General features: G+C 36.7%; 1 protein-coding gene across 4 annotated transcripts in view; it reads left to right on the top strand.

Moving 5' to 3' along the window:
- The window catches only part of LAMA2 (laminin subunit alpha 2), a 344,097-nt gene that overhangs the window by 274,885 nt on the left and 41,983 nt on the right, over positions 1-27,229 (top strand). For all 4 annotated transcript variants that reach the window (XM_074537835.1, XM_074537834.1, XM_074537833.1 and 1 more), the window contains 8 exons: positions 1,428-1,638; positions 3,089-3,205; positions 4,330-4,493; positions 7,980-8,118; positions 13,668-13,770; positions 19,630-19,746; positions 22,604-22,786; positions 25,528-25,682. In XM_074537835.1, coding sequence (XP_074393936.1) covers positions 1,428-1,638; positions 3,089-3,205; positions 4,330-4,493; positions 7,980-8,118; positions 13,668-13,770; positions 19,630-19,746; positions 22,604-22,786; positions 25,528-25,682 — 1,189 coding nt within the window. The remainder of the gene's footprint in view (positions 1-1,427; positions 1,639-3,088; positions 3,206-4,329; positions 4,494-7,979; positions 8,119-13,667; positions 13,771-19,629; positions 19,747-22,603; positions 22,787-25,527; positions 25,683-27,229) is intronic.

Below are 27,229 nucleotides of genomic sequence, written 5' to 3'. Positions count from 1 at the left end.
GATTGCCTCATACTTCATTAGAAAGAGCAGAGGGAAAATGTTCAACAGATCAGTATGAAAGTGCTATCTTAGGAGCAGCAAGGAAGAGTTTTGAGGTAGACTACTGGATGGATAAGTAGTTTGAACTGTGCCATGAGGCAGGGGAAGAAAAGGAAAATCCATCTGTTTCATACTCTTCCTCCAGTACTGCAGTGTCATATGGGTGTCAAAATTTGCCAGAAGTGTAAGACAGGAGCTTCTTATAGAAGAATAATGGAGGAGGTATGAGAGAAATCCTGGGTTCCTTTCTACACTTCTGTGACAGGGTGTCAATATTGGGATTTAGTTTTTGATTAAATATTTTGTCCTCAGAAGTTGTGAATTCAACATGTGAATAATTTTTTCAATCAAAACCAAAGGCAGAATTGATGGGAAAAAAACTCCAGTCCATCTCAGAAAATCCCAAAACTAAGATAACAATTTGACTTCCCTTGGCTCCACTTCAGACTCTTAATCTAAATTATGTCCAGTGTCAGCATATCTTTTCCTCCTTGCCCATATCTTTTTGGTGTGCATTTATTTATATGTTTATTTTTAGAAGATTCCTAATGGAACTGACTACAGACAGGCCAAATTGCAAGGTCTTTTAAAAGCATGCAGTTCTTGCTTTCCACACTTTGGCATAATGAAACAGGAAGAAAAACTTATTCTCTCCTAGGTGGAGGAGTGATAAATTTCTTCCGTAGTTATTATCTGTCCTACATATTCCTGTTTACTTAGGATTTTTCTTGTCCCTAAGCATCATTTTGGAAGTGCCTGAGGTGCCACTTTTTTTTCCTGCCCTTGACATATCATTGGATTAACACAGTGGTGTTGCCTTTGGTGAAACTGATTTGAGGCACGCAGATGACAGTACTCCAGTCCCTTAAAACTGGGGTCAGCAAAATCCATTCAAAATACTCCAGAGTGTATTTTAGATAAGCAAAATTTTTTGACTACTGGAAGTCATAAATCCAAGTATCTAGGTTTGGGTTTTTTTAATTTCACCAGAAAGAATTTATGATTTTTGACTGTCTAGTCTAAAGCAGTTGTCTACTTCAAGACAGCTTGAAATTGGTGAAATGTTTCAGAAAACTTCAGTTTGCCAGTCAGATCTCAAGAATGGAAATTAACAAAAAAAAAAAAAATTAGTCTTCAAAGGAGGAGAGTATTTTAATATATTCTGCTTCATAAGTAGGCCCTAAGTGGAATTTAAAAACCTCTTTTAAGAAAGGGCTTAGAAACAGCTGTCCTTTCACTTTATTAAGCATGTGTCATCTTGAAAATTACTTTGAGACTTAATTTAATTTCCTTTTCTTCTATTTTATTTCCTTATTATTGAGACTATTCAGATTATTTGGTGTAGGGAATATGAACTCAGTGTCTTCATAGGTTGCAATGTATTTCAGGAATGCAGAAGATCTTTTGGACAAGGTGAAGAAATTATTTGGTGAGCCTAGTGAGAAAAATGAGGATCTCAAAAATGAGGTCCGGGACAAGCTAGCAGACTACCAAAGCAAAGTTGCTGATGCTCAAGATCTGCTAAAAGAAGCTGCAAGTAAAATTTGGGAGGCCGATCGTTTATCTGCAGTCAACCAAAAAAATATGACCATGCTGGAGGTGAGTGCTGACAGGGTTTATCCTCGATTACTTTGATTCTGATTAAAGATGGAACCTTTGCATGACTAAATATTGAAACAAAAATATAAGCCAAAAAAAGTATTATAAAAATCTAACTATATCTAATGTAATTTAAAGGGAACGTGTTCCTCAGAATGAGGAAGTGCACTGGCTTTTAAAAGTAGAATTACTCCCCTGCTTTATTGAAATAATACCATCTGCTTTGTGGAAAGTACACTGGATTTATTATTCTGTGGGAAATTAAATTCAACCCAGTATAAATAGTCATGTAAAATTCAAAGCATGTGCTCAATATTTAAATAGGAGTTCTGTTAAAATCTTTGCTGTCATATATTTGCTTCCAGAAAACTTACCCTTTCATCTCCCTCTCCAACCCCTGAGAAGAAGACTGAAGGGGGTGTGTGGATATTACAGAGTAATAAATCAAACTCTATCCTCGGTAGTTAGTAGCTGTTATAAATGATCTCTCTCATAGAAGAGGGGTCTGCTTGTGATTTAATTGCAGAGACTTAAAGAGCATATTATACTGTACATTAACAAGCATTTAACCAAGACATAAAGAGCAGAGTCACCCTAATGAAGATGAATGTTTCAGCTCTGTATCTCGGTGAGCTTTCACCTCAACTACAGTATGAGGTTAGAGTTCTGAGACCTCCGTTCTCAGCAGAGATTTCTGTGCTTGTTTGAATTAAGGAAATGCAGTGATCTGACGAATTTAGGTGATCTCTGTCCTGTGCATTTTCTTCCCAAAGGTGGATGGGTAAAGGTTGGAGAAATTACCTGCTATTTCAGTTTTAAAAATATTCTCTGCATCACTGTAGCAGAGTGCCTTTCCAGCAGTCCTGCCCTCAAGGCTGCCATGGCTTCCTGTCCAACTAATCTGTGATACTCAATGGATCTTGCGCAGGAAATTGCCAATTCTTTATTCAGAAGTCCATCCTTACCACACAATGTGCAGTAGTTTTACTAATTGGTAAACCAGAAATCTTTAGGTTACTCCAAACCTTTTACTTTGCATCCAGCAGTTGATGAAGTTGATGGAAGTAGGAAAGCAGCAGAATATTTTTATAAATTTTTCCTTCACTGTCAGAGGTGATTTACAAAATTAGGAACTTACACATCTGGGTAACAATTAGGATTTGTAACTTTCTGGTTTGTTTTGCAGTAGTACTTCAGCCAATTACCACTGTTAGAGAGCAACAAAAACCTTTCCACATGGGAGGACAATACACAGCTGGGAATGGGAGGACCAAGGAAAGACACCTTACATGTGCTTTGTTCTTGTCACCATCTCAGCTCTGAGATCTCAGAGAGTTGCAGAAGGGGCATTGTGGCATGGTGAAAAAATGCAGTCTTGTACTGAGGTGCTGGCATTTGAACTGCTCTAGTAAACAACTTGTCTTTTTCTTTGTGTGAACTCATCCTATAGAAAAGGAAGGAAGCTGTAGAAGATGGCAGACAAGATGTTGAAAAGACCCTTCAGGAAGGGAATGATGTCCTTGATGAAGCCAATAAACTTGCAAATGACATCAGCATAGCTGTAGAGGTGAGAATTTATCATCCTTACCAGAGAATTAGTACAACAAAACATCATTATGGAAGCAAAATAGATTAGTAAAGTAACACTTAATTTTTCATTGTATTTATCGATATTAAAATATTTTACTTGGGATATTTTTTTCCATTGCTGTATAGCAGAAAAGCTAGTCTGGTGTACAAAATTAATAATTTGGAGTTTTAAGTGATTCATTGGATTACATGTGAGCTAGGTCACAATGTTTCAGGGATTCTGCCATTTATAAATGTAGTATTCTGATTGTGGTACTAACTTTATCTTGAGAATTACAGATGCAGCAGACCCATTCACAGTCTCACTGCAACTCTGTAATCTAGGTATAGATTTGTCTGCACAAAAACTGTATATCAGAAGGAAGCTTCAGAAATAATTTGTTGCCTGTGGCCACAATTTTAAGTCTAGACAGATCAGAGAGAGGATTGAAATCTCATTTTACATAATATTTTTGAAAGTTCTGCCTTAAAAGTTTTGCCAACAGAGTTTGAGATCAGTGTTGTAGCTACAAAAAAAAAAAAAAATCTTGAAGTATCATTGGTTCTGAAGATATTTTCAGCATGCATTGCAGCTTGCCATAATAAAAGGAAAAATGCTCTTTGGAGAAATGGAAGAGGAGACACAGTGAAACAGCTTTTTGGAACAGGAATGGCAAGTCTTCAAAAAGTGTAGTTCTTACTGAGAAGTTTTAATAAGCAAAAAGATGTTGCACCACTCAAAGTGTCCTGAAACACAAAACTTCTGCCCATTAATATTTATTACTGTGGAACACAGCAACAATTTCATATAGCTATACATGCATCTACATTTAGGAAACAAATCCAAATTAGTCTATAAGCTTTAAACCATGCAATTCCTTAATTATAAAAGAAAAGCTTCTACTAAGCTCAAGACAGATGAGTAGCTCTTGGAATATTGTTCATCTCATCTCTGCTTTCCAGTCCAGCCATTCCTGTTACTCATTCTATACTAGTTCCCTGAAATTTTAATGCATGGGTAAGTTAAGATAATAGCCCACAAGGAAAGAAGAAGCACCCTGATGTATAGATACAGAATGCCAGCAATCAGAAATTCAAAGGCTTTTCTTTTGCCATTTTCAGTATGTGGAAGGTGTTGCAAATAAGATACAGCCAATGTCTGATCAGCTGAAAGACAAAATAGATGACTTATCACAAGAAATTCGTGACAGGATGCTTCCAGAAAAGGTGTTGCAAGCTGAGAACCATGCAGGCCAGCTGAATGAATCATCTGCAGTGCTGGATGGGTAAGGCAGACATTCACTGGTAATGCTGAAATCAAATCATGATGCAGGATTGCAAAATTGCTTCACAGAACTTGAAGGGCATTCCTCTTCTTATCTGCCATTGGGGGTATACAAATTACAGGGGCATCTACAAGTACACAACTATTGAGTTAGTCAATTTATGGAGCTCTTGTAAGCAGTTTCCTACATCTTGTGATTCTTATAGGCTGCTTGGACAGCAAAAAGTGCTCTCAGATGCACTGATAGCACAGTTTAACTTATCATATGCTTACTGCTATGTTGTAAAAAATAGAAATTCTTCCTAAAGAGCTCCCTACACATTTTCATGTGCATTTGTTAAAAACAAGTAGTGTTTTCCTTTTTAAGATGACCATTTTGGTAGGAGACTATTACTGTGATTTTTAAATTGCTAAATTGTTTACTGTCAGAAGTCCCCCTTAGTGATGCACAGGAATTTCTCTACGAGTTTCAAAACTCTCTCCCAAAAAAGTAGGTGTCCTGGACCAAGATGCTTAAACCCAAGAACAGAAACTTCAGTTTCTGTTTACCGCTATCACATTCCTAAATATAAGAACTGCAATGCCCTTCATTTATATGACCATATATGACTGCTCTTTCAGAAGAATGTTGCTATATAACTCATCATGAAAATAACTTCATGGAAAGAATATAAAGCAAAGTTTTGTTGTTTTTTTGGGAATTTTAGGGGAAAACTCTTGGGAAAACTTTTGTTGATTTTTCGGGAATTTTAGGAGAATTTAGGGGAGGGGTGTCTTGTTTTATTGCATTCTATGCTCTCAAGAAAGCAAGCCATAAATAGTAAGTGTAATTTGCAATAGTAATACCTAGAAAGAGACCATGGATATTCTGCCTCTTGGACCTTTCCCCAGCAGCGGCTTCAGAGTTTCATTATTTTATAAAAGCACTGCATGAAAAAAGTATTATTTTTTAAATATCAAGAATATGCTTCTTTTTTGCTGCTTCTATCTTTTAGATACTACCTGAAGACTTGAATATCCCAAAGACTTGTGAGCAGATGCTTAGCACAGTTTTTTCTTACAAGCATCTGTAATTTTGAGGAAAAGACAAGAAATTAGCTCTGATACTTGCAAAATTACTGGCTTCATTTACAGTGTAGTTACACTACTGTAGATACTCAGTGTAATACATGTTTTAAGGTGTGCATAAAATAATGATAGCTGTGGTTTCCTGGGTAAAAATGAATTTGAAAATGAGTGACTTTAGTGTCACACCCAACCACATATAAATATCTGAATACATGGAAGGTTGTTGTGAAGGAACTAAGAAAGAGAGAAAATGCAGACAAAAAAGATTTTCCTTCCCATTGGCAAGACATGCTTTGAGATATAGCTTTTTAACTATTCAAAAGAGACCTTTTTATGGGTGTTTGTATGTGCTTCTGCCTTAATGTAGGTGCAAGCTTGGCCTTAAGGACCTTAGGGTAGTGTTCAAGATGTTGTAACAGCACCATGCATACCTATGTCTGATCCAGAAATCAACCTCAGATTCTCAAAAAAAGACAATAAACTCCACAGAACCAAGGATATTAAAATTTATGTCTAAAGGCAGGTTGTTCAAAGTTAAAATTTCTAATGTGATACATATGAAGATACATATCTTCAAATATCTTCATGTGATACATGAAGATACATATATTCAAAGGACAAAGAAATACCGTGGTGTTGTGTAATCATGATAAAGCTGTTTCCTTCATGCACTGACAAGAAATAGTTGTACTTTACAGGCATATACAGTCTCTATCAGTTTGAGGAATTTCAAAGTGTATCTATCTTCACAAATGGCACTTGAGTGTCTTTCAGACAATTCTAAATTTGGTGATCTAGATTACTGTTTTCTCTTACAGGAGAGATAGAGGGAGAGCCCTGTCTCTTCAGTCACCCTCTAAGGATTCCAATAATATATTGATTGACAATGAGGATGTTCTCTTGAGTGTTATAACATGGAACCATTAATGAACTTACCCTAGGAAAAAATTATTTCTGCTGTGTACAAGGAAGCATTAGTATGGGCTTCTCCCTTGTGGCTAATTGCCTACTCAAGAGTAAGCACCATTGGTATTTGGCAAATTCAGTTTAGGTTTTCCTAACCAGGAAGGATTTGAACCGTGTTTCTAAGCAGTGTTTGAGGTACTTGCTAAGTAGCTATTCTGGGCTCCACATTTGTTTAACAGAGCATCACAGAAACTTAGAGTAGCCTGGTGAGCTCCAGCCATAGTTGAGGAAAGAGATTCACTTTTCCAAGGATGATGCAGAGGCAGCTCAGTCATGCAGTTTCTGCAGTAACCTAAAGGGAATCTCTCTCCCTCTTTTAGTTACATGCTGAATCCAGGGACTATATCTTCTGTCCACTTTGTCTTTTCTGTGGCATTTTGTAGAAATCAGTGAGTAATTGATGTGAGGATCAGAGCCCAGCTGTCACAGTTCTGCAGAGAACAGATAAATTACTGGGATTAATTTTCCTTTCTTACACACACACTGTCTCAATGACTAGTTTATACCAGCTGGAACAGGTCCAACAGGAGTAATCTCTGTCTCTCTCATATTGCCATACACCTGCATGGCTAGAGAATTTCCCAGAAGCAAAAATCCAAGTTCAGATCCATTCTTATCCAGTTCAAGTGGGGATTTTAGTCCATTTACACTTTATTCTTAAAATCAACATAGGCATTGGTCATAAAGGCTACTGAAATAGTTGTCTTCAAGTTCATTCTGTAGGTGCAGAAATTCTTTGTAGAAAATGTTTTAATATATCATACAGAGATAGTGCAAGAAAAGTTATTTCCCCAGACTGCTGGCTAGAAATTTCCCTAGGAAGGAGGCTAGATGAACGCTGTTTCTGCACCAACAAATACTAACTGTATTTGTTTATAGCTGTCAGAATGGAGTATTTCATGTAAATTGAACATCACATTCAATATGAAGCATTACTGCCTATGTTTTTCATTTTGATCAGCAAAATTAACATTTAGGATTTGGTTTAGACTGTGAGATCTTCAAAACTAGCAATTCTGTGTTTGGCAGCCAGACCAAGTAATTAATTTTTCAGAGATTCTACTTTAAAACATGTCTGTGGTGATCCTTCATACAGTTCAGGTTTCCTCAAGCTGCCTGGCTCAGCACATAGCCTAAAAACCCACATGATGAATATGCTGCTTGTATTAGAGCATTAAGCACAGTGTTATCTTTTCTCAGTGTCTGGTCTATTTTTATATCACAGAACTTCTCTTTTAGTGAACATTGTTCTTTATGTCTTTCTGCCCAAATGAAATATGAATTCCATTAAACACATGATGCCAGATCTCCTGAAATCTCAAATGTAGTGTTGCTCTCTAATCACCTTAGAAATAGCCTTAGAAATGCAGGCTGCTTCAAAATGTAGGATGCTCTGTTCTGTTGAGCTCTGGCAGCAGGTTTAATGGTGTGTTTACTTTCCTTATCCCAACAGAATCCTTACTGAAGCAAAAAACCTCTCTTTCAATGCCACACGTGCTTTCAATGCTTATACTAACATCAAGGATTCCACAGATGAAGCTGAAAGAGTTGCCAAGGAAGCCAAGGCTCTTGCAAATGAAGCTATGCAAGAGGTAAGGAAAATAAGTACATTTAAAAGAACATTTAGATTTTTTGTGGAATGTGCTACATCTGATCTCAGATCCATGTTTTGCCATCTTAAAACTTTATGTGAAGACCTTTGCCATCAAACATTCTTGTTTTTGTGATCAGAAAGCTATGCCTCTGTCATAGCTATGTGTACCTTCAGACAGTCCCTATTTGTTCCTAACTCATGATCCTTACTCTGTGTTCCCCATTTTATTTTCTATCCTTCCTCCTGAAGGATAGTAAATAAATGTGTATGGCTCAAGCCAACAGCTTTGAGTCAGGAGCCATCTGATATTCAATAGTGCAAGTTTAGATGTGAATATATTCATTAAATATGAAGAACTCGGTACCTTAATTAACTCTTCAACTTAGTTCCCTGCAAATGCTTGGAGGCGCTTCTCTGCACATCAGATGAACTGCATGCACCTGGCCAGAATTCTAGAAATGGAGAATTGTAGGAGGAGAGTGGAAATGTTATTCACTTTGTGACCTTTACCAGTTTTTGCAGAGAAATTTTATTCTCACTATGAGGTAGCACCTGTAAATTTCCAGAGAAAAGGAAGAGAATTTTAAAAATAAGATTGTAAGGTAATGTCAGCTCTCCACCCTGGGTCACAATGAAGATCTTGGCTCTTTGATGCTTATACTGTGAGCAGAAAGCATTCTGAGCATAGCCAAAATTATCTTTTAGGTCAGATATCAAAGGAGTTAGTGGCTAATTTGTGGGAGTCGGTCAGAGACCTACAGGCATGCCCTTCACATGCATACAGAAATGTGAGGCAGTGACAGTATAATATGAGAGTGCCAGAACTTATATTTGATATAGGGACTTGTAGATGAGCAGAAACAACTTGTAGTTACAGCACATGTATGTGAATAAATGTACATGAATAAAAATAGCTTACAGAGGGCTACTTCAGTCAAATGCATTATGAGAATAGCAAAATCAATCACGTGCTTTGAAGCTCTGTATTCGTCAGAGGGATAAAGTAAAGGAGCCACTGCCCAAAAATTTCAGTATTTGTAGGCTGTTTATATTTTCAGTGTTTTTTCAAATAACATTAACCACTGTATTTCTCTCTTAATGAATAAAATCACCTCACACATTAGTATGTGCTAGTTCTCTGTAAATTGTTCTTTGTTTTACCAGAATGCCTAATTACACCACAGAAGTAAATAAGGGCCTGGCCCTTTTTGTTTTTTCCTTCTCATTACAATTTAATATGCAATGTCTTTTTCTCCTTTAACAACTTGGAATGAGTGAGACAGGCAGCTGTTTCAGGGATTGAAAAGGAGAAAAAAAAGACCCATAGAGCAATAAAGAAACAAAGCTAGCAATTACAGGATGATGACAAAAGTAGATATATCACTGGGTGATTATAGCATAGAGAGAGAGGGGATTGATAATTTAAGTGATGGAGGTCAAGATAGATGATATGATGTAAATAGAAGCAAGTGAGTAGCAAGGAAAGAGATGAAAATATTAGGGTGATGTTTTCAGCATCTCCTTTGCATGTATTCATTAGAAGGAGCTTGTTTTTTTTTATGAGCAGTGTATATGAAATGGGGATCTAGTTGATGAGGAAGAAAATTGAGGCAGCTGATGCCTTTTAAATGTGATTGACTTGATATAGAGGTCATTGGTGGTTTGCCATCAAATTGCTGCAGAGCAATAGATTTAGCTGTTATTTTTTATATGTTCATTTGAGGGTTTGAGCCAGATTTTAAAAATATGTCAGCTGTGAACTACAGTCATCCCTTCTTTATTCTGTTTCCTTGTTTGTATTTAAAGACTGTTGAATGGTTGCTCAGCCTAGGTGAAGAGTTTAACTGGTAACCAGGTAAGTCAGGGTCCCACTTTCTGGAGGTCCCAAGGAGCTTTTAGCTGAGCTTCAGCACAAGACCAGGAATGTACCCTCAGTCAGAGCTGTCTGGAGCACAGTGACTCAAAAGGCAGTGTTGGTGAATTTGCTCCCAGAAGGCAGCATAAGGCCCTAGAAAGTGTGATGCCAGCTTTCTGAGAAGCTGTTCTGGGGACCCTGTGACATGATAGAGATCATGTCTTTCCCCTCCTTTTGAAAGAGCATGTTCTCTTCTGTATGAGAGCTGCTGTGGATGCCTGTCTTCTGTAAAAGACTCTGAGTTCCAGCTGGGAATAGATAATGGAGAAAAGTGCTGTAGCTCACTTTGCTTCCCTGATCCTCACCTTTCCTATTCACCAGGAATAATATTGGTGCAGGGGGATGAAGGTTTCTCAACAGCAACAAGCTGGTGTATGAACCAGAGACTGCATGGACAGGTTTTGGTTTTAGGTTCTATCCTCTACACCACTGGATCAAATTATTTACAAGAACCTTAATGATATCTCAAGGGTTTTTTTGTTTTGGTTTTGGTTTGTAATGGGGAAATTACTTAATTTTCAAATTAATCTAATGTTGCTAAAGCATGAATGAAAAGATGCTCAAATCCGTCGTGATTACAGGAAGCCTGATAAATTACTGGAAAGATGTATTAAAAATATGACAGAAAAATTCCTCCTGAGGCTTTTATGATGGATTTGCTCTCCCCTTTGAAAGCAAAATAAATTCATCAGGAATGAGAAATCTTTAGCATTCTGGCAGTTTCAGCATTCCATTACTTAGGTAGTAACTGATAGGGGTCAGGTTAACATATTCTGGTCTTATCTCATAGATCAGAATGAGAGTTGCACACTGGATATTAAAAAAGTGGATTATTCTTCGGCTGTTTAGAAAGGACTTACAGGCTGGGGACTGTAGGAAGCACAAGGGACACATCAAGAGTTTAGGGTCCTGCTTTCTTCTTTGATTTTGACTTTGTTTGTAGGTGGTGCCCCAGCAGTTCTGTTGGCTGTCTAGATTTCCTAACATAAAGCTGCCTAGAAATCCTTGGGAAGATGCCCTTAGGTGCAAATCATTTTTGGTATCCATCTTCAGGACTAGCAGAAGTGAGAGTAACCCTGTTTCTTGCATAGGATGAAACTTCACAATGTAAGTGTATGGGAAAAGAAAATCATTCAAGAACAAGGCAGAACTATTTTTAACTGATTTGAATTAGCACTAAGCTTAAAAAACCTTGTACCTGTGTTAGTTCACGTGATCCTCAACACTGCCCCAGTGCATTTATGCCTCTAAACCATGACTGAGGCAGCACTGTTTGGGTACATGACATGGTCCCACTTCTGCATAAGATGAAGCAGAGGTTCAAACTGCACAGGGTTTGCATGGGGAGGGTAGGGGCCATGAGAAAGGCACAGGGACAGGAAGGTACTATCTGCAGATTGTGGACATTTTGGAAAAGAAAGAATTAGAACAAATTAAATTCTAGAGACCCTGACAGTTTCAAATTTATTTTGAATCACAATTTTTTTTCCTTTTTTTTTAATTCTCTTTCTTTTAATTCTCTTTTTTTTAACAGTATTTGTCCCAATTTAGAAAATAATGTCAAAGTCTGTTGGCTGTAAATCCTACTAAATTAAAGTGGTTCACCATGACCCAGGCTTGCCACAAGTGTATGGACTCACACAAAGTCATAAAATGTTTGGGTTTTAATTACTGACTGCTTCCTGACTTGACATCTCATGGACCACATGAAAAACTAGTAAAAAAGTACTTTTCTATCAGATGTCTTAATTAATCCTCATTTTCAGGATTGTTTTTAAAAAAATTTAAAATAAAGCTTTTAATTAGTACAAATGTATTCTCTCTGAAAGGGCACTTCTAGTATTAACTTTATGCTGAAACCTGTTTGTGACTAGTTGTCAGCACTTGCCCAATTACTGTCCCTGATTTGATGAACTTCTTGGTATTCTGCCTTTATAGAAGCAATACTTCTGCCTTTCCAACTTCATTGTATTGACTATAAACTGCTTCAGCAGCCAGTCAGCCATGCCTAGTTATATAACAATAATAATAACAATAAGAACAACAGCAATCGTTATTTTTGAAGTCTGTGGTCACAGAGTGATCACACCCTGGGTTCTGTTTCTAGTAGGAAAAGAAATTTAAAAGTATTGTCTGATTTGACAGGTGCATCTGTCCCAAAATCTGGCCTAACATTCTTCCTTCAGAAGCAGTCTTTTGCTTCACTGGGTAGTTTTTTGATGTTTTCCTGTTTTCTTTTTTATATTTTTCTGTTACCAGTGCTGCTTGTTACTATGTGGTAGAGAAAATCTATAAGAAACTCATTTTTTTCATCTTTTGAATGTATATGTTTTTGTTGTTGAAAGGAATGTGTACACAGCTTAATATTTCAGGTGAGCTTGGGAAATGGCAGTGATGTGTGCCTTAGTTCTTAAAATCACATAAAAGCTTGTATTTACATCCCATCTAAATACAAGGAATTCTTTAATAGCCACATCCCTGTGACATGGCAACATATATACCGTGAGATATCCCCTAACAAAAAGCTTGGTTCTGAATTTTGAAAGTATCCAAAGCATTCTTTAAGATTTTTAAAAGACAGAGAAACAGCAAATTCACTACATGTTTTTTACAGTGTCGTTGAAAAACATCAGAGCTTCAGCAATATGTGAAATGTCACTTCTGGGCTTGCTCATTATAAAAATAATGAATAGCAATAATAATTGTGTCATTTAATTGACACACAGTTAATTTTTGAGTATATGTATCTGCCCTGGAAAATGAAAAGTAGCTGCTTCTTAATTACAAACCAGTTACAAGGCTATGACCCATGACTAATACAGAATGTTATCTGGCTGTCAGGAGTATTCTCAAAGAAATGTATTCAGTATGATGTGTGACCTGAGTTCAGTCTTACAAACTGAGCAGTAAGTGGTTCAGAACCTGGAGCATTTTCTACTGACTGAAAACACTAATCTAATTTAGAAAAATCATTCCATCTATTGATCAGTCTCTGCACTGAAGGTAGAGATGGATGTTTTTCAGGAGAAAGATCTTTAAGTAGCATGATAGGATGAAGGATGGTAACTTAGTAATAAAATTCTTTCAGATTAACTGCAGTTTGCCATTCTTTTAAAACTCTATTTCTTTACTCACCTAGCAATTACAATTTTTTAATTTAACCACAGATGAATCTCAGTTGTCATTGCTAGAGTCATCAGATCCAGTCTGGCCTCTAAAGTTTCTGCAGCTGCAGTTGGAGAGAAATACTGTATTTCATGGTGTTCTGTCTATAGCTGGAAGAATAAATACATATTGTATTGTAACACAGACATATTTTGTATTTTGGTTTTGGACAGTTTTGCTCTTAGAGTCAAATCTGTTTCTTTAATACTGTAAGAATGTCTCTCTTTATTGATGTAATCTCTCATATTCCAAAGGGGATCTAAATACCACTAAAAAATTTTTTAGAAAATTTTAGAATTTTTTTATTTTAGTTCTGTTAGACTACTATTATGGCTGTGGGATTTAATTCAGAGCCCATTGATGTGCATGTAAAATGTAGATGACTGTTCACTTAGATCATGTTCACAAGTCTTTTATGACCTCAGACTTTCCTGTCTGTTTGACACTTTGTTTTTCTCTGTCCACAGACGTCTGGTCCTGAAGGATCACTGAAGGATGGTGCCAAGAACTCACTCAAGAAAAGCTTCAGGGTCCTTAATGAAGCCAAGATGTTAGAAAGTGATGTTAAAGGTATGTGCAGTATATGGCATTCAGACCCACTAAATAGAGCAAAAATATGTTGTGAGGCTGCTGTGCTTCTCTTGCTAACTACAATAAGGGCAAGAGTAAGGGCAGAAAAATTGCACAGAGTAAATATTGAAGGCTGAGTTTTAAACTTGTCACAGAGATGATGCATTAATCTTCCTCATCCTGCCAGCTTAGTTAAACTAAGAAACTAATAAGAGGCTTGTTTCTTATTAGAAGCAAGACAGATTTTCATAATAGAGCCCTGTCTTCTATGTTTTGGCATACAAAATTCTATTTTGCCTCCTGGGAGATGCATTAAGAAGAACATGCAGCATAAAGGAGGTGATCCATACACCTTAGTCATCTTTTGGCTATTACTGCACTTTAGTTTTGGCAGCTCTATGCCTTCCAACTGCAGAACTCGTTAACAAGTAAACACCATGTTTAATAAGGTCATAAAGCATGTTTCACACAGTCATTAATTCCATTTCATTGTCATACACTGTTTGAAAGTGAAAAACATTTTTATTTTCTTGTAGCCAAACTGAGGGAAAGAAATGTGTCTGAGTTGCTAGTAAATCTTGGGTGTATATTTAGGGTCTTCTTTATTGCAACTCTCTACTTCTAGATTCAGTACAGATTTAGGGCTGGAGGAACACATTTCAGGAAACATGTTATAGAAAATCACAAGACTATTGGAAGAGGCCAGTGTGCAATTTCAGTAGCATGGCTGAAGTGGAAAAAAATAGTGATTCTTTCTGGAATGCAAACTGCTGCAGCTTGCCATGGCTGGTGTATAAGAGACACTAAAACAGCTGTGTGAGGTAGCCTCTCCCCTGCCACAGCACTCCTGTGAGCACACTCAGCACCTCAGAGTGGAGTCCACAGCTCCCTGTGCCCCCCAGGCAGGTCTAGTGGAGTAAAGCACAGTTCCCTGTTTTCAAGGACAAATTACAATGGTGCCTCTACAAGGATGGACATGAATTCCCTGTGTCCACACAACTGTCCAATTTAACCCTGAGACAAGATTTATTACTGCAGAGAATTTTGAAAAAAGTTATTTTCCCATTGTACCAGTGAAAATTTAAGTTGATAACAGTTTCGTAATTCAGAAGAAAATGTCCAGACAGCCTAAAGGGTCATAAAGCAAACTTAATGCAAGCAGGCAGCAATGCTTAAAATGCACATATTAGATCTTTGTCTATGTTTTTGCCCCTAAATGAAGGGTAATGAGATGGAGCTTTCTTTAATGCTTTCCAATACATCTTAAAGTGCTTCATAAAGACAAACATTCTGAACTTGAACAGTATGCCTTTTTACATCTAATAAAACATGTCCATGCTCCACAGCTAGACCCTTGGAGATCAGTTAACATTGTGCCCAGAATGCAGATGTGTGAGAAGAAAATGCAATGACATACTTCTATTCCCCACTCTGCTTTTCCACCAAAGTGGTGATATTATTAGTATTGTGAATAACTCAGAACATGTGTTATTAGTATTATGAACTAATTCTTTCTGGATGTCTTGCTTTTCCCATGAGAGAAATTGAGAGTTCAATGTCAAACTAATAGAAAGGTATTTTCTTAGCATCCTTATAAAGCCACCCTTTCAGAGTCTCAGCTGGAAGTGCAGGATGGCTAATGGGCACTCTATAAAGATCTGGTAGACAGAACTAATCACTAGCTTAAAATTTCTCTGTCTGCACTATAGGAAGTACATTAGTTTAAGTAATGAAGACCCATAATCCACTCAGCTAATATACGCTCCAAAAATCCAGCCTGAGCCATGATAGAGATGGGAGTGTTTTCTTCTTACATTATGACATTCCCCTGATTTGTGGCCAATTACCTGAGTTATAAAATGGCTGTTAATCATAAAAATGTTTTATATTACCACCAAAGACTGCTGAAACAGTCCTTACAAAGCAAAGCTTGTGACAGAAGCTATTAAAATGAAGATTTAGTCATTTCTCTCTCTGTGGGGTTAGGAGTTAGAAAGAATAAGCCTGGTGCGAGAAGCAAAATCTGTATGTAGTACTGTGGCTAGGAAGGAATTTTGAAATGTGGCCTATCAGTGTATAAATGCTGCTGATCAATGAAAAGTGAAAATAAGATACACAAACTCCTCTTCAGCTCGAGACTGCTGTCAGGTGGCTACTGAAATTCTGCTAATGTAATTTCTTTTGCTTAAGAATTGACAGCTTGAGGGGGATGTGTCTTGTCAGACTACATGTGAATATTTTTAGCTAAAACATTTTCCAGCTGATAGGCAACATATCCAGCTGATAGATCCCATGTTTGTGTATTTTCCTCTGAGTGGTCTTTTTGCTGACCTGGCATGTTGTATTCACCAGATTATGGCAGTCAGTGCTGCGGGTACTTTTTTGAAAAAGTTAAACTTAATTAGCTGCATTTCTCTAGTTACATTTCTTTCTCCTGTTTGTTCCTAATGCCAGTTTCTAAGTCATGCTTGGTTTGGGAAAAAAAGAATCAGTTTGTGACCCATGTTCCTCTTTATAGGATGAGACTGTGGGGAGCAGGAATGCTATTTGGAAGAAGTAACACAAAGATAACAGAAAGGGATGTGTGTAACAGTCAGTTCATTTCTGCAGTCTCCAGTCAATAAGAGCAGATGCATTTGTTGCTCCTTGTAGATTTCCAACTTTAGTCTGGTTTTGGGATACATGAATTTAGTAGCATAGCCTCATTACCATTTTCTTGGACAGTTTCATGTGGAAAAACTGCATTTATCCATACTGCCAAGAGATACCTGTTTCCACTATGTTCCTCTATATGTTTGTTCTACCATGATGGTGGCACATCATCATCAATTAACCAGTGTCACCTATTTATGTGATCTGCAGAGACTTGTAAAACCCTGTGTCTCTTGTAAATTATTCTGTATAAACAGTAAGTAACTAAATTCCTGAGTTCATCTTAAGATGAAATATATGTGCACAGCATTGTTTGTTTTCATTTGACTCCATTCATGCACAGGAATAAGGGGTGATGCTTTATCCTGTAATGCTTTGTTTAATATGAACAGAAATTGAAAATCTTTGTGCATGTTAACCAAGCCAGCAAACGCAAAGGCTGATACACGCAAAGTCCTTCAGATTCCTTCTTACTCTTTAGGGTTTAGTTTCAGCAATGCATGACTAGTTTTGCTGATTTGAACAGTGCATTTATTGGCATCTTGTGCAGAGCTGATCAGGTGAAAAAAACAGGATTGAGATAAATTTCTCATGATACTGCTCAGCCTACACTTTAATGAGAGTTGACAGTGCCTGGCATCTTTCAGCGCAGACCTACTAACCTCTTCCAAGTCAGACAGGCTCTAAAGATTGCACCTGCCTATATTTTGACAAACTTCAGCACTCAGCTGGAGGATCTGGAGGATTTTGGGCCTTCAAATCATTGTCACAGTTTTTTTATAAATGCTTATAATTAAAGGATGTGGAAAAGCTGACATGAAGTCAGTTCAGTTTGTGATTCATGCAAGAGATTAGTCCAGTGCTTAGCGAAGATGCCATCTGAATTACAAGATAAGAAGTTACTTCAAAACAAAACTTAATATCTCTGTGAAAAATGAACAATTTCCTTGAAAAGATGACATGGAACATAAAATCTCCTCACTTCCCCTTGTGTAAAAGCCTCCCTAGGAACACTTATTTATGGTTTTATTATTGTAACTAAAAAAAAACCCTACCCACAGTAAAACTGTATTTCAGGAATAAAAAGAAAAAAATGCTAAACAGGTAGAGGCTCAATATTCAATTTCAGAATTTTTAGGGATACTTCCCTTGTTAAATTCCATAAAACCAGTTTGCTGCTATGGTTACAAAGCTGTAAAGAGAAGTCTGGAAATATGATTCTTCAGAAGTATAACTGGGGATAATTAGCATGCTGGACAGGGAGAGTAGAAAGGAAAAAAAGAGATTATTTAAAAGTATGTTACAAAGTTAGAACATCACCACAATAAATGAGTCAAACTTCTCAGAAATATTGGCACATTTTATAAACACCAACATTCCACTAGAAATACCAAGAAATTATCAGGCAGACCATAATTTCAGAAATAAATGTTGGAAATAAAAGCAGGCTTTTTGGTATTATTATTTAACAGGAAGAGAACTCGGATAAAATCTCAAGGCACACAAGACCAGAATCTCATTAATTCATCCTGGTTTAACAATATCATGTTACAGATAGCCTCCTTCAGCAGTGGGGACATAACCATTTAAAAATAAAGCTGTTTTTAAGGAGATGAGTGACCATATCATATATGCAATTCTTCCAAACTTTATTCTGGCGTTAACTGTGCCTCTCACAGTTCACACAAATGTCCTTTTCTTCTGCAGAGCATTTTGCAGGAGTGAGGACTTATCTCCAGGCACTCCTACAGTCCTGTGTGTTGCTCTAATTTAAATAAAGCAAACAGATTTCTTCGTCAATGACATTTCAAAAGGTCTAACAACAAAAGTATAGTTCTCATTTAAATTCTATGTGCTGTTTCAGCCTGGCTCTAGCCTTGGAAAATTTAATTAATAATTTCTTGTAGGCAATATGAATTTTGTTTGATTTTTCTCCTTACAAATTGCTTCTTGCACATCTAATTTTAAGAAACCATACTTTTTTTTAGAATTTGTGGAATGTGAACCACATAGGTGTTTTTTTCTCAATAACCTGTCACATACCTGAAGGTCACAGTCATAGCTTGTCATCCTGAACTCCTTTTCTAGAAATTATTCTTCTCTTCCAGCTATCAAGCTCAGTGATGTTAAATTAGTTTCTTAGTAGGATATGCCTTTAAGGAAAGAAATTACCAGCTGTCTGTTCCAAAAAGCTTCATATTGATACAGAGAAATAATGAGAAATGCCCACTACAGTAGTAGTTTAAGCATTAACTACATTTCTTTGTGTCAAATTTTACTTCTGAATTTTGGGATCATGTTTTTTTCAATAGCCATAAAGCTTAGCTGGGATCTCAGTTTTGAGATTGTTGCATTGCTTTACTGGATACAGTTCAAAGGGCCTGCATAATTTTTATTTAAAGTAAATAAAAATTATTTACTTTAAATAAAAAAATATGCTGAAAAATAGGAACTTGCTTGTAAATGAGGACATCAGTTTAAACTGTGATGTACTAAACATGACACACCTGTGCCTTTGATTTGCACTGGTCCTTTGATTTGAACCAATTCTTAATTCTTATGAATGCTTTTTACTAGGTGGGTATTTTTACAAAGAATTTCGAATGTTTATTTCATAATAATCTGATGTTACTGTATTCATCTCTTGTTGACAATTAGGAATCTTGTATTTTCCTTGGATGTTATGTCAACATCTTCCAGAAAATCTGAGAACTAGGCTCTGGCCAGTCTAATTGCAACAGCAAGCTGGCCTAATGGATCTTGGTTCTTTCACACCACATTCAACTCATCCAGCTCGGGCAACCACCTTAAGAAGAAAGGCAGTAGCTTAATCTAGGAATCAAAACTATGACTAACATCACAGTTGTTGAATCTATCAGTGGATCACACAATTATATTGTGTGAATCTGCCTAAAACATAACATCATAACAAGTTCTTTCCTCAGCACACCTTTGAAAAACCCATATTAAGTATATATGACAGAATAAGGAACTCAAGCATTTAGATACTATGGAAGTGGGGAACTTAAAGAAACTGGAGAAGATCATCAGTGAACCCCACAAGTTCTGCTGGACTTCCTTATTTACACAATTTGATATAATAATGAAAAATGGCTTGCTTGTTACTATGCATTTTAAATTATATGCCAAAAAAGGATAGTGAAAATAAAGAGTTAAAGCTTCTGTATCTATATGCATTTTTTATAGAAAGGGGTGATGATCTGAACAGCACACAGAGCAGGCTGAAAGATGCTGATGAGAAGAATTCCATTCTCTTGAGAGCTTTGAATGAAACCTTAGGAAAGCTGTCAGCCATTCCTAACGGTAAGTTGGTAAAGTGTTGCAACATTTGACTCAGTTGAGCTCTTTTGTTTCTTTTTCCATCACTTAACATTTGTCTCATCAAGTTTTGCCTGTGTCACACTGGGTCTACTTTGACCACTGTCTGTTATAAAACGATGAACAATATGAGAGAGAAAACTGAACTGAAAATATTTACATGGTATCAGTCAGAATATTGGGATGGTAAAAGGTACCATGCTTCTGCAGTTTGCAGAAGGTTTCTGAAAGAAAATAGTTATGATATCAGAAATTATGATACACTCCGAGACAAATAGTCTTTTGTTTATATGTGAGAAGTCTTTTTGAAGGTAATCTTTAAGGAAACACTATAATTTCACCAGTGTAGTTTAACCCAAGAAGAATAAATCTTACTGACTTCACAGGAAAAGCAGGGTGAAATTTGCTGCGTTTTGTCTCACTTTTCTACCCCACTCTCAACATTTCCAGCCACTGTTTGTTGTTGTACATCTTTTTTAGCCTGTAAATTGCTTGGAACTGGAACAGGTTTTCCTCATAGACTCTGAAGTGCTGCACTCTTGTGACCCACCCTGAAGGCAAGGGTGACTGGGTTCTTGTTAATAGATCCCTTGGGGTGGATTAGAGTGAAATGACATTGAATGACCAGTGTAGATAGATAGCTAGGTAGATGTATATGTACATATAAATATGGCAGGTTAATTTTAGAAACATTTGATTGCAGTAGAAAGGAGGTATGTAGCCATTTTGGTTTTTAACTATAGAAATCTGACAATATAAAAAGGAGAGGAGAGTTAGTGAAGAGGAAAGATACTACACATATGGAGCCATCAACAAGACTTGGTTGTTGCAATTTATCTGTCCCTTGGTCAAAGTGATGGTCACAGTCTTGATCCATCCAGGGTGGGAGAAGCCCCACACAACAAGAAGTTCAGTGGGGTAAGGTACCTTCAGGTTCAGGTGGGAGCTCCCAAGTACCTGGAGAGTAGTTTTACACTGTTTGATGCAGCACTGTCTCATGTGCTGTCCTCTGGTGGAAGGCCCCAGAATTGAGTCTGGGGTTTTTGACGATTTATGACCCCTTGTAAGACCCCATGTATGACCCCCATGGCTGTTCTTACTCTGACTGGGGTAGTTGGGCCAGTGGCATCTTTTCAGAAGGGATGAGCACCTTCAGGCCTGTGTGTGAATGTCCCAACACATGCCCCCAGGCAGACAGGTTTTACACCACAGCCAGTGGTGTAAGGGAGGATATTGGCACCATAAAAAGCATTATCCCATCTCCACAGGATTTGCTTCTTATTGAGCTTTTTCCTAATCTGGCTCAAAAAACAATCTCCTTGCTGGAGAAAGGTCGCTTAGTTTTGGGTATCCTCTGGTGATGGGTGACATACCTGAGCTGCTCTTATGCAAATCAAAGGTTTCATCACCACACATCCAAAAACTCTGCTCCTCCCCTTAATTTAGGAGTTACTGACCTGCTGCTTTTGCCAATGGACCACTGCTTGAGTCATTAGCCTTCAACATTTCAGTGTTTCATATATGCACACTTGTCGTTCCATGGCAGGTTTTATTTTTAAATATAATACTCATTAAAATCCCAAAGTCCTGGGATGTTAGCTACGTTGCATTGTGATAGCAAGGGACAGGGAGCTATATCTCACTTTCATTATAATGAATAGTGAAAGATAAAATGAATGTTTTAAAAAATTAAATATTTAGAATCAATCTATTTTGCTATGATTTTTTTTTCAATGAGCACTTCATAAACTGAAGTTTTGCCTTAAGAAAAGTCTCTGAAGAACATCTGTATTCTGTCTGATTTCTGATGGTCTAGAGGGTTCAGACTGCTAGTAATCCCTTAGCATAAAAACAATTTACTATTCATCTTGTGCATTTTTGAGGCTTTAAGATTCTAGCTAACTGAAAATTTTTGGTTTAGATTTAATAATCCTTAAAATCAGCACTCACAAAATAAATGGTTTAATATTTCATGCTCATCATGTACCATTTCTTGGGTTTTGGTCAAGATACTGACATGGTTATTTGTCTTGAGCACAGATAGATGTCTCAGTCAACCAAAATGGACCTCTAAGGCCTGTTAACCTTAGGACACAGAATACTAAATATGGAACAAGTAAAAGTAGTATGAATTATGCAATCATTAGCAATGTAATAAACTCTTGGCAGATTAGAATTACAGGATGCTAACTCTTGGCAGAAGGACGCTCATAAAAACAAGCAGATGAGTATTAAGAATGAAATTAAGAGGAAATAAATGGCATGGATAAGAAAATGGAGTAAATTAGTTGTCCAACAGGAAAATGATCAAATGAGGAAGGGAGAGAAAATGACCCTGTCATATATCTTGTTAAAGTATTTGAGAGAGCAGAGAGCAGCTTAAACTAATAATTCTTCTGTCCCTGCTATACTAATAGTCAGATAAAAGCAGAAAGATTCAGAATGAGGTACACAGAGCTCATGTGGGACAAAAGCAAACATGTGCAGGGATGGCATATTTTAGGTTGTGGCTGAAAATAATCTGTGGGAAAAATAGAGACAAGTAAGACAGTAACTGTAGCTTTCACTCAGCCAGAAAGGTGCATGACCTCTAATAATGGCCCAAAAGGAACTACTTAGATATGATGAAAAAAGGCAATCGGGATTCTCTTTTGTTTCTCGTCAGAACTGACAATGATAATGGTTTATTAAAGATTCTATGGTGTTTCTGAGGTGCTGTTTTATTTGAAGGGTTTTTCAGAAATAAAGGTAGAGTTTTTTGGAGCACAGATATATATCTTTACTCAAAAAAGTTACTTCTGCACTCTGGGCAATCATTTTCATTACCATTTTCTACCTACAGATACAGCTGTAAAGGTGCAGGCAGCCAAAGACAAAGCAAGACAAGCCAATGATACTGCAAATGATGTCCTGGCCCAGATTAAAGACCTCAATCGGAATCTCCTGGGCTTGAGAAAAAACTACAGTAAACTTACAGATGATGTGGCCAAAACAAATGCAGTTGTGAAGGATCCAGTCAAGAACAGTAAGATCTTTTTTCGGATTGTTTGGTGGTGGTTTTTTTCAGTTTGTGCTTTTCATTTCGTATCTCAAAATGAAACAGAGACACTCCAGAATTTCACTTACATAGCATTACTACAGTATGCTGGGATAAAAGGACTCTCTATCACTTCCATTTTCCTGTCTTATAGACATGAAAAGGGACCACAAGTCCCTTTGAAAGCTAATGATTCAGTGGAAAGAATTTTAAATCTTAAAAGACTAGTGCTTAGTAGTTGCAAGAAAAGCTAATGTCAGCAGGATGCATGTGTAATGGATAGCTTTGTTCCTCAGATTACTTTTTGAAGTATTTAGGAGGTGACTAATCAAAGATTCTGACTGGCAATTCACTGCCTGATTCAAGAAAAATACCCCATACTAAATCTGTCTTCAGTCAATCACATAATCAGTCCTGGGAGAAATGCATTGCTTCTTTCATATACGTTACTATTTTTGGTAGAATACTGAAGTCACTGAAAAAAAGAAAGAAGATTCTGGAATGGGGTTTTATCTGCTTTTTTTTTTCGTTTTTGGTTTTTTTTTTTTTTTTGCCATGAATTCTGTTATCAAATGTGACAATTACTTTAGCATTTTCACTTTGGTTAGGATGGACAAAAATGAATTCTGTATTACAATACATTTTATGGTAGATTGCTAGACCATCTCTCATATAGGAGTATACAGCCACAAAACTGGAGTGTCTTTAGAAAATGACTGAAGGGCCAATTCCTCAGCTATTCTGGATTGTTGTCAGCTTGATGAAGCTGGGCACCTAAAAACATACAGTTTAGGAGGCTGTCATTCTCATTCTGTGGACAGATATCCTCTGCCAGTTGTTGCTGTACACTGTTGCTTTACAAGTGAGAGAAGTTAATTCCAATGTCTGTTTTCCCTGCCTGCCCATTTGCAAGTTCCCCATTGCTCATCAGCTGAGATACCAATGTGAGCCCCAGTTCAATTCCCATTGGGTGCGTGCAAGTTTAGACAATAGGAAAAGTAGTTGTTGATTAAAATAGTGTGGTTACATTACAGCAGGTTGTAGATCCAACAGATCTGTAAGACCTCTTGCAGGGGAGTGGGAAAAAACTGAGAAGCAGTCTTAAAGCAGTTGTTTCTTGGCACTGCTGAATCTAGACCAGGCCACCTGTCCTAGCTCAGGTATTCTGAGCTATTTAACCTCTTGATTGTCCCCAGTCACCATTATTTTGTTTGCATTGAAGGGTGATCTTAACACTTACAAACTGTTTCATAAAGCTGAACTGTGAGATATTCTCCAGAGGTACACTTCTGTCATTCTCCAATTAATGGATAATCAGATTACAGACTGAGATTAAAGTAATGTAGGGTGAACCATTACAGATGTATGAAGTGAGTAGGCTGGCACTCATGGCCAAATGCAAAAGTAGACATAGAAACTCTATGTGAAAATTCAGGTGCTGAATTCTCATTTTGATAGATATGAAATCTTTAAAAGGTAAAAAGTCACGTATAGACTCATCCTTCCCTTACTTTCCTTGACATTTCTGTTTAGATCTCCAAAACATTCTCTTATGTTATCTTCTCTCTCTTATTTTATTCTCTGTTTTTCTCTTTTCTTTGTCTCCATATCTTGCCTGCAGAAATCTGTACGTATGTTTTCCTTACTTGCAGCTTATAGTGCGCATTTTCCAGTAAACAATTACTCATTGCTTACTGCCAAAGCCTCTGCATGGTCCTCTGTGTTTCTCATTCATTGAAATAGCTAAATAGTTACTTTTCTTTTAAACTAGCTACCAAGTCACTTTTCGATAAAGTGACTTGGTAGCTAGTTTAACTCAAATGTAACTTTAAGAAGTATCTGGAAGGTTTTGGTATGAGTGTTTGGGTCAAAAAATTAGAAATGCAGTTTTTAATGCTTTGTCTTAGCATTATTTTTAGGGCTCTTATTATTGCTATTATTTTCATGTAATATGCATCTTTGTGATAAATGCATGTTTGTCCCTTTCAGTGTCATCCAAAAAAACTCACACCCTCATGCAAGACAAGGGTTGCAATCCTTAGATCTGCTCATGAGTTGTCACAGGGTAATATTCACTAGTTGTATATTGAGAGGCAAAAAAGGAATTTGAGGCTTAAAGAAAAATAGAGGCAAAAATATCATGGCAAAAGTATTTATTTCACCTGAAAATCAAAAAGAAAATAATGTCTAGTTTACTGTCACTGTTTTTAAATATGCTTTCAGAACATATACAAAATATTAAACTTGTGATTGGACTAAAACCTGTTTGTATTTGTGCCCATTACATTTAGTTCAAGAATACATTTCAAGTTAATTTTAACCCAGTGATTTCAGAATTACTTATGGAAACCAACCAGTTTTCATTAATTCAGCATTTTTCTTCAAATTTTGGAGGTTTTTTAAAGCAGAAAGTAAATATTTAATTCATAAATGTATTTTGCTACAGGAAATATTTTCCATAACTATCATCCTGACCTGAAGCATAGTTACATCTTATAAATCTGCTTTAACACCAGTGTTTGCTGCTATTGCTATTTTAACTTGATTCTAGACATTCTGAAATTGCCTTATTCTGTTCAGGTATCTTCCTGGCCTGTGTGTACCTCATGGTTGCATATACAATCTCCTGACTGTTGTGTATGCAGAATTTTCTTGAGTTTTATTATTCCAATGTTTAATTAGTCTCTGACACTATTCTCTAAAGCTCTGCCTTGTTCTTTCTTATGAAGTTGCTGATGCAGATTCCAGTATTAAAAACCTAGAAAAGGAAGCAGATCGCCTGCTAGATAAAATCAAGCCAATCAAAGAGCTCCAGGATAACTTAGGGAAAAACATTTCTCAGATAAAAGAGCTGATAAACCAAGCTCGGAAGCAAGCCAATTCGGTAAGTCCCATTTTTCAGAAAAAAAGACCTTTTGAGTACTGATGGGATTTTGTTTTCTACTTTTTATTTCTTTTCTACAGCGTGAATCTTTCCTAATTCTAAACATGCATAAAGAGAGAAAACAATGGAGTATAATTTCTCAGAAAAGAAGAGACTATTCTGATGATTCTCACTCTGTGTCTTGTTTCTTTATTTAAAACATACACTTGTTAAATGAATAACATCTGTAGGAATGGATCTCAAAAGGTTATTTTTAAAAAATATTGTAGGTAATAGTACAGCAGAAGAGTCACAATATCATTGAATTTTTGTGAAAACAAAAATGTATTTTTCTGCTTCAACACTGATAGTAAGCCCATTATTTTGTTTCATAGAATTTACATTACTCAAGAATGACACCATCTCAGACTCACTGAAATTGCTGATCATATCCCCTTCTCCCATATCTTTTCTATTTCTCTGTCCAGTAGCAGCACTGAAGACTTGAGCTTAAGAATATAGTTCTAGTCCAGTTAGTGAGTTTGGAGTCCATCTCCCTGATTCAGTAATATTGTCAACTCTAGGATCATCCAGTTAACACTGAGACTATTCAGCTTGTGATTTAAATAGCAAAGGAAAAAGAATCATGTAGATGGTACTTGAGAAATCTTCCTCAAAAATCTTTGAAAAATAGTTTAAAAAATAATCAACACAATAACAGGATACTGGGAAAGAAGTGATAGGATAAATAGTGGGATGCTGGTGAAAGAAGTTTTCAGCACATATGTGATGAAATCTGTACAGAACAGAAAGACAGGCTACGGTAATGATATGTTTTGTTACATTCATCTTCTGTCTGAGGGCTTTGAAGTACTTAACTGCTCAGCATTTCTGAGATAAGGAAATTAGAAGTTTGGTCCTATAATGGATCTCCTTTTTAGCAGAGTTTGCTGTAAGCATAAGGTGATACCATTGTGTACATTTCCCCTAATGCTTAAACATGTCTAGCTGGGATTGAAACACCATTGTACTGTCATTATGTCTGTGCTGGCATTATGAAAGCAAACAGTAAAGTGTTTTTATCTGTGATCAGAGCCTGAGGAAACCAATACAAGAATCCAAACACATGTGTCACTCAGCTGTGGAAATAAAACTTAGTTATGAATGCCAACTTCATTAGAAACTATGTAAAAGCAGTGCTAGACATAACTATTGGTTTTAAAAAATTGTGAAAAGGTGTCTTAAATTGGCACAATCAAAGCTATTACAAGGGAAAAATAGATCATTTTTACTACCCAACAGCAATATGCTGTAATTCCTTCAGGAGTGCTGCTTATTTTCCTAGCTGCATCTTCTACTTATAGACCATCTGTACTTCTAGAATTCCACTGTTACCAGCATTAGACCAGTATATATTCTAGCCATTTTTGATCTACACAGTTCTATGAATGTGAGTTCTAAAAAGAGATTTTATTTCCTTTTACTAAACAATCCCAGAAAGAAAATTCGATTTCTACCTTTTTTACATAGCCAAGCAATTCCCTGGTACATGAAACAGAAAAATGTGT

This window comes from Zonotrichia albicollis, chromosome 3, assembly GCF_047830755.1.
Source record: "Zonotrichia albicollis isolate bZonAlb1 chromosome 3, bZonAlb1.hap1, whole genome shotgun sequence".
NCBI lineage: Eukaryota > Metazoa > Chordata > Aves > Passeriformes > Passerellidae > Zonotrichia > Zonotrichia albicollis.
This window is presented reverse-complemented; position numbering and strand designations above follow the sequence as displayed.